Below are 8,030 nucleotides of genomic sequence, written 5' to 3'. Positions count from 1 at the left end.
TGTGTGTGTGTGTGTGTGTGTGTGTGTGTGTGTGTGTGTTTTGCCGGAGATCAAACCCTGAGCCCTGGGCTTGCCTGGCAAGCATTCTAGCACCTTGTTATATCCCCATCCTTTTATTTATCTACCATTTACATGGCCCTTTCGAGAATTGCCTGTTTCTATCTTTTACCTGTTTTTGTTGTGTATGTCTTCTTAAGCCAGGGTCTCTTACTGAACCTAGAGTTAGGCTGGCATCCAGCAAGTCTGGGTCTCTGCCCTGAACAGCACTGGGGTTACAAATGGTCAGCCACTGCTTTCTCTGTGGGTGCTAGGGGGTCAAATTCAGGTCCTCATGCTTGAGCAGCAAATGCTCTTACCCACTGAGCCACTTCCCCAACCCCAAAGGTTGCTCCCTACGTTCATTTGTGTTGTGCCCGGATCTGTGTGCATGTGCATGGAATTGCTCATTGCAGGATGCACGTGGAAGTCAGAGGACAGCCTGCAGGAGTCACTTCTCCCTCCAAATGTATGGTCCTGGAGACTGATCTCTGGTGGGCATGCTTGGCAGCAGGTGCTTTTACCTGGTGAGCCACCTCGCCAACCCTCATGATGTCATTGACAGAAGTTGTCATGTTTCTGTGGTGAGAGCTCCCAGCTTTTCCTTTGTAGTACTAATTGCTGGCCCTGCTTACAAATGCATCTTTTGCCTCAAGTATAACTAAATATTCCTTTTCTCTCTCTCTCTCTCTCTCTCTCTCTCTCTCTCTCTCTCTCTCTCTCTCGTACTAGGGATTGAACTTAGGGCCTCGTGTATGCTAAGCAAGTGCTCTACCAGGGTACTATATTTCTAGCTTCTTTTTTATTCTAATCACTTTGTGCCTGTTTTTTGTTGTTTTTGTTGTTGTTTTTTAATTTAAACTTCAGTTCTTATATATTTGTGTATGTGTGGTGAGAGAAAGCCCTGTTTTCCCTAGCCAGCCAGCTGATTTTCTCCATCCCTTTTAATGATGCTATGTACTAAGTCTTGTATGTGGCTTTCACACTGCTTTTAGCCATTGTCACTAAATGGCTAAAGAATGGTGGGTCCTTCTGGGAGGAGTAGGCAATCTAAAGGGAACCATAGACTCTGTCTTGCTGGACTCTTGTGTGCTGTCTTGAATGTGGTTGGCCACTTGCTTCTTACAGTGATTCCTTTCCCTAGTTTTGTTCACAGTGAACTGTGGGTTCCCCTTGGTTCCCCCAGGCTGTCCTATGGTCTCTGTGGGTCAGCTCACTGTTTTGACATTGGTCTTCCTTAAATGTGCCACTGTCCAATGAATCTCCTTATGCGCTCTCACTCACACCTGTGGTCTTGATGCGCTCTGTATGCTGGGGCGTGAGGGCTCTCTCTGTGCTCCTACAGACTCCTTTGAACTTTAGGCCTGAACACCTGATTGTGTTTGTTTAGATGTCTCAAACCAACTTGTCCAAAGTGGAATGTTGGCATTTGAGACAGGTGTCTCCTGCAGTCTTATATACGAGTCACCCCAGCTGTAGGCAGCCCCCCTTTCACCTCATTCATTGTTCACACACTATGGGTGGCTACTTTTGTCCTCTAAGTTTTGCTGGGATCTACCCCATTTCTGTTTCCTAATTGTTGTCCTCTTCAGAGAGGTAGTGATGTCTTTTCGTGCAGAAATGTCCTCCCTGGGGCTGGTGAGATGGCTCAGTGGGTAAGAGCACCCGACTGCTCTTCCAAAGGTCCAGAGTTCAAGTCCCAGCAACCACATGGTGGCTCACAACCATCCGTAACAAGATCTGACTCCCTCTTCTGGAGTGTCTGAAGACAGCTACAGTGTACTTACATATAATAAATAAATAAATCAAAAAAAAAAAAAGAAAAGAAAAGAAAAAGAAAAAAAAAGAGAAATGTCCTCCTTGTCTCTAATCCTAACTTTTCATCCCATCCCTTGTCAGCTGTTTGCTCTCTGACAGTCTAGCCGTGACTTCCTGATGACTGCCTGGCCTCTGCAGAGTAAAGAACAGGCAGTGTGATGTTCATTTTATACTGTACTGACGTGCTTCTCTTCTCCCTGCCTTACACACACACACACATGAGCTCACACTTCTGTGCTTCTGTGGCAGGACCTGCTGTTCTTACACACCTTCTCTACCTCTTTCACTTAAGAGTGGCTCACCCTTCAACATTGACCATGGTCTTGATTGACCCATGGCCTTTGATTTGTGTTTAAGAACCCTCTGAATTCCCATGTTGGAGGGAGAGTGGCGCTGTTCTTTGCACTTCTGTTTCTTACTCTTCTCACTAGTGCAGCCTGCCTATTCCTACTGTCTATCACATGTTTTTCCTCTCAACTATTTATACAGCCATAATAACACTCACATCTGCAGTTCCACATAGATGGAGATGCCAGAATGGAAAGGGGCTTTAGCATCATCTTCTCAGTTTGTGTTCAAGAAGCTAAGGATCTGGGAGACTGGCAGGTGCAGGGTCATGGGCTAAGCTGGAAGTGAGCTTTGGCTTTAGATCACAGCGGGTTCCACTCTTCCCTCTGTCTTATTCCTCCTGTAAGGAGCCTCAGGCCAGACAGACATGGCCATATTCAGCCCCAGGTGGACAAGCATGCATGGAGCTACCGCCACTTTGTGCATCTTATTTCATGCAGCCACCGCTCTTTCCAAAGTATACAGATCTCTCTCTCTCTCTCTCTCTCCTCTCTCTGTAGTGCACATATTCATGTATTTGTGCATATGTGTATACATGTGTGTGGAAGCCAGAGATTAACACTGGATATCTTCTTCGATTGTTCTCCACCTATATATATTTTTTACACTTACTTATTTAGAGTGTGTGTGTGTGTACACTGTGGATTGCCTACAGGGTCAGTCAGACCATCTGTGTGAGTCAGTTCTCCCTGTCCACCATGAGTCCCAGTTATCAGGCATGGGGGCAAGTGCCCTCACCTGCTCAGTCATCTCAGGCCCCACGTTGGTTTTTGAGGCAGTCTTTCACTGAATCTGGAGGTCAGTGTTTGGCTAGGCTAACTAGCCAATGGGCTCTCAGTATCTGCCTGTCTTGGCCACACCGGTACTGGGTTACAGATAGATGCTGCCTGGCTTTTACCTGAGTTCTGGGCATTCAAACTCAAGTCTTCTATGTGCCAGCAGGCACTTTACCAACTGAGCCATCTCCCTCCGACACTTTATAAGCTGCCACTTTGGATGGGTCAGTATTCTGCAGGTCTTAACGTTGTGGGCTCCTGACTCTGAAACTCAGGGTCAAAGCTTATGCATCCTGTCGTGGTAACCAGGGCCTTGAATTTCTGCCTTCCCTGCAGGAAAAGGCCGAGGAGGTGTATCGCCTGTACCAGAACTCGCCCCTCTCCTCCCACCCGGTGGTGGCCCTGTCAGAGCTGAGCACCCTGTGCGCCAACTCATGCCCGGATGAGAGGACCTTCTACCTCGTGCTGCTGCAGCTGCAAAAGGAGAAAAGAGTCACTGTCTTGGAGCAGAATGGAGAGAAGGTGTGCACTCATGCCTGTCCATGTGTGCATGTGTCCATGTGTGCATTTGTGTGTTTCTCGTGAACGCACTCACATGCCCATGCTTGCTTGTGGATTTCTCAGCTTGTGTGGTAGGGACAGCAGTAATTTCTCCCTGTCCCCCAGATTGTGAAGTTTGCCAGGGGACCACATGCCAAGGTGTCTCCTGTCAATGACGTGGATGTGGGGGTCTACCAGCTGATGCAGAGTGAACAGCTCCTCTCTCGAAAGGTCGAGTCTTTATCCCAGGAGTCTGAGAGGTAAGCCCCAGTGTGAGTGGATCTTAAAAACAACACCTAAACCTCACTAGGAGTATGTCTGCCGTCGCAGAGTGCTTATCTAGTATGCCTGAAGCCATGGATTTGCCCTCAGCATTGCAAAAACAAAGTTACTTATTAGTTATACAGTTACTAGGTAGTCCATACAGAAAACTCAGAAAGCAGAAAATAAAGGAGAAAGTTGACTGGCAATTACAACTGTTAACATATTATTAATGTTCTTCTGAAGCCTGGTGTCCTACTGGTGAGGAGATAGTTAGGTGTTCTGTGCCATCATAGGGCCTGTCTAAGGATCTCTTGCATTTTCCTTTGGGTTCTTCTACAGGGATCCTTGGTAGGAGCCATAGATGCTTTCCTGTGTGGTAGACAAGCATACTAAAGTAGAATTCTTCACTCCATCCATCTCTCAAAGAAGCACAGGAGTGTTGGCAGGCTCAGACCATAGCCTAGGTCTTCAGTGTGTACGGATCAATCCCATGTCTTCAGTAAAAAGATGTGTGTATTCTCTCACCTTCAGGATTGGTCATTTTGCCTTGCCACATATAGATGCTGGAGCCCTGTTGAGGCTTGCTTCTAGAGACTGCCAATAGGTAGTTGGCTGTCACTGTGGCTGCGGGTTGAGAGAATGGTTGACCTTCAGGGCTGAAGCTACTTTCACTAAGTGCTCTTAAGCATTCTTTGAGACCCTGCCATAGTTCAGCCCTCTTCATCTGTTCTTCATTCCACAGGTGCAAAGAGGAAGCCCGCCGGGCATGCCGAGCCGGAAAGAAGCAGCTGGTAGGTTCTCTGCTCCTGCAGCCTTGGAGTGGCATCCCCAGCTACCAGGGAGAGAGGCCCAGAGGTTCAGAGAACAGCCTGGTTGGGGTTCAGGGAGCAACATCTACAGGTGGCTCAGGCACCACAGCTTACTTTATACAGAGAAGGCCTGGAATATTCTGTGGTTGTGGTTTGAATTGGGCTGTCTTGCTTCTGCTCTGTGGCCTACCATGTCCCACCCCGATCTGTTTTCATACCCGCCAGGCACTGAGGTCTCTCAAGGCCAAGCAGAGGACAGAGAAACGCATTGAGGCCCTGCATGCCAAGCTGGACACTGTTCAAGGCATCCTGGATCGCATCTATGCCTCCCAGACAGACCAGATGGTAGCCACGCCCCTCCGTGCCCTCTGGTCCCAGTCTCCCACACTGCAGCTCCCTCCCTTGTAGCCTGCTGTTTCAGGGAGTCCTGGGTTCTTCCAGGGTGTGGCTGGGTTCTCTTTCTTGTTGGGAAGTTTAACTTCTCTGGGTGTAAGGTGAATTGACCTTGGGTGGCCAATGCCCGGAGCTAGATTTGGAGATGAAGCAAGGTTTTATTTTGACAAATGTTGCACCGATAATTTGGCCTTCTCTTTAGGTTTTTAATGCCTACCAAGCTGGTGTGGGAGCCTTGAAACTCTCCATGAAGGATGTCACAGTGGAGAAAGCAGAAAGCCTTGTGGATCAGATTCAGGAGGTACAGGAGCCTGGGAGGGTCCATGAGAAAGGAGTTGTAGAGCCTGTGGTTGACTTACTTCAAGCCTCTTTTCCAAACTTGGACTCGGCCTTGTACCTGAAAGGAACCATTCCTTGACTATCAGATCTTTGTAACCCTGAACATTTCCCTTAAAGGCTTTGAGCTGCCCAGAGCCACCATTTCCTTCAGAGCTTTGTGTTTGTGTCTTACAGCTGTGTGACACGCAGGATGAAGTTTCTCAGACTCTGGCTGGCGGGGTAACCAATGGTTTAGGTGAGTTGGCAAGGAGACTCGGCCCTCCTTTCTGAGAGACCTCGGTCCCTGGGCCAGGACAGGTCTGATCATGAACGTGGCTCACCTGCATGGGTGGTTGGAGGGAATTAATGTTCTCTCGCTGACAGCTGTGCTGATGGTCCCTCTCTACTCCATCTCCACACTGAGAAAGATGCTGACTAGCAGTTCTCTCTTAGGGCAAAGGGAAGCAGGGCCAGGTTCCTGGGGTCAGTGGACCCTACCCATCTGACAGCCCAGCTCTGCCTATAGAGAGCACATCTGCCTGAGGGTACCCTTTGCCTCATGACTCATGCGACTGCTGACCTGCAAAGGTGCTGCTGGCCCGGGAAAGCCAAGTGTCCTAGGCACATAAGTTCATCTCCTTCCTGGGGTCACTTAAGCGCCATCTCTCTCCCAGATTTTGACAGTGAGGAACTGGAGAAGGAGTTGGACATCCTCCTTCAGGACACCACCAAAGAACCTTTGGACCTGCTCACAAACCCCCAGGAGACGACGCTTTATACCAACAGTGTGCCTAAGCCTAGGATCTTGGATGCTGAACTTGAAGCTGAACTTGAGAAATTGTCCTTATCCGAAGGAGGTACGGAGTTGTTTCTCATATCCTAGACGTGTGGCTCTGGCTGACAGAGGAGCCAGACATAGAACTGACAGGTTCTGTCCCAAGAACTCAGGTTGCCTGCATCCTAAAACCCTGCAAGGGAGAGGTGGTTATGTACATGGAGAAGCAGATGTTCAAGTTTGAGATGCTTTGGTTGTAGGACTTCTTTTTTTTTTTTAAAGATTTATTTATTTATTATATGTAAGTACACTGTAGCTGTCTTCAGACACTCCAGAAGAGGGCGCCAGATCTTGTTACTGATGGTTGTGAGCCACCATGTGGTTGCTGATATTTGAACTCGGGACCTTTGGAAGAACAGTCGGGTGCTCTTACCCACTGAGCCATCTCACCAGCCCGGTTGTAGGACTTCTTGTTGAATGTTATCTTTTCTTCTCACAGGTTTGATCCCAAGCAGTAAATCTCCAAAAAGGCAATTGGAGCCAACTCTCTAAAGCCATTGCAGGAACTCAAGTGAAGGACCCTCATGTATCAGAGAGGCAGCCTTGCGCGTGTACATAGTTATTTAATGAGAAACACTGAGAAGTCGTTGGAGGAGGAGGGAAGAGCCACTTGGATGTATCTGAATGCTGCTGCTCACGCCAAGACAGATACAGCTTCTGGAAGCCACGCCGTGGAGGTGTGCTCCCAGTGACGTCATGGACCTACCTTCTCGTCTTTATAGTGCCACAATTTATACAGTTCTGTGTTTGACTCGTCGTCTTCATAGCCTGCAGTTCTTGCCATTGGCTCCGTTAGGTTTGTCTTCACCCACCAGCTTCATTCCAGCAGTGAAGGTGAAAGGTTTGCAGTTTTGCCCATCTAAGCCAGCCCTCTCTTCCACCCCTGAGGTCTTTAAACTGCTCCCTTAGCCTGTGCTTTATTGGGAATGGGAGTCAAACAAGTTTTATTCAGAGAGACCCAACAGCTGAGTGTCTGGAGAAACATTGTCCACAAGACGTTTCTCTACATTCTTCATCAGTCTCTGGTTATTCGAGGCTCTGAATGGTTCAGGGTCACGGCAGTTTCCAGGGTGGCTTATGTGATTGGGGGTCACAACCACTTCCATCTTAGAAGTAGATCTGCTGATGGAGTGGCGAAAGGGTTAATCTGTCTTTTGAACGTGAGCGTGAGAAACACAAACTCTAGGCCCTGGGGTATGAAAGAAGCTGGGTTCATGATTTGGCCCCATTATAAATGATGTGTTTTCTGGAGCAAGCCACATGGCACCACATCACCCTCAACTGGCAGGCTCCCTCCCTGTTAGGATCTGGAAAATATCCACCACTCAGGGCAGGGAGCCTGAGCCAGGATGTGCAATAGGAGGCGGGGGCACTGGCCTGCTGCATCTGCTGTGTGCTGCCTCCTGCCTGCTGGCACATCTGTGCCTCCATGAACTGTAGGACAGGCAGAAGTAGATCTGAATGCTCTGGGGGCAGCATGGAGAAGAGACATGACAGCCACACTGCCAGTCTGCTGCCCAGGGATGGTGGCTGCCTGGACCTCTTTGCACTGCCCCTCCTGCTTGAGGTGACAAGAGCAGAGGGGAGAACTTTGCCTCAGGCCAGGAGCACGAATCACTGTTCAACGAGTCTCTCCCACTCGGCTTTGGCAATGGAAATAACTGGGGGTGAAGAAAAACAATCACTATTTTTTCTTTTTTAATCTGGTAAATAATTAAAAGAGAAAAACACCAGGTTTTGTTGTTGTCTATTCTTAGCTGGTGTTGTTTTATTTTTCTTCTTTTCATTTGTTTATTTGAGCTAGTGTCTCATGTAGCTGAGACTGGCCTTGAATTCTTTTGGGGGGGAGCGGGGGGGGGAAACATGACACGCCCACACCTGTGGGACACAATG

At 48.5% G+C, this 8,030-nt stretch overlaps 2 protein-coding genes across 2 annotated transcripts in view; both read left to right on the top strand.

Moving 5' to 3' along the window:
- The window catches only part of Chmp7 (charged multivesicular body protein 7), a 14,211-nt gene extending 6,341 nt beyond the window's left edge, over window positions 1-7,870 (top strand). Inside the window, exons 3-10 of the mRNA XM_021203370.1 lie at window positions 3,315-3,500; window positions 3,645-3,778; window positions 4,525-4,573; window positions 4,817-4,936; window positions 5,187-5,285; window positions 5,498-5,558; window positions 5,977-6,159; window positions 6,577-7,870. Coding sequence (XP_021059029.1) covers window positions 3,315-3,500; window positions 3,645-3,778; window positions 4,525-4,573; window positions 4,817-4,936; window positions 5,187-5,285; window positions 5,498-5,558; window positions 5,977-6,159; window positions 6,577-6,629 — 885 coding nt within the window. The 3' untranslated portion in view covers window positions 6,630-7,870. The remainder of the gene's footprint in view (window positions 1-3,314; window positions 3,501-3,644; window positions 3,779-4,524; window positions 4,574-4,816; window positions 4,937-5,186; window positions 5,286-5,497; window positions 5,559-5,976; window positions 6,160-6,576) is intronic.
- The window catches only part of R3hcc1 (R3H domain and coiled-coil containing 1), a 21,350-nt gene continuing 20,367 nt past the window's right edge, over window positions 7,048-8,030 (top strand). Inside the window, exon 1 of the mRNA XM_029541669.1 lies at window positions 7,048-7,278. Coding sequence (XP_029397529.1) covers window positions 7,064-7,278 — 215 coding nt within the window. The 5' untranslated portion in view covers window positions 7,048-7,063. The remainder of the gene's footprint in view (window positions 7,279-8,030) is intronic.

The sequence above is a fragment of the Mus pahari genome, chromosome 8 (assembly GCF_900095145.1).
Source record: "Mus pahari chromosome 8, PAHARI_EIJ_v1.1, whole genome shotgun sequence".
Classification (NCBI taxonomy): Eukaryota; Metazoa; Chordata; class Mammalia; order Rodentia; family Muridae; genus Mus; species Mus pahari.
The sequence above is the reverse complement of the archived record's forward strand: the minus strand, read 5'-3'. Positions and strand labels throughout refer to the sequence as shown.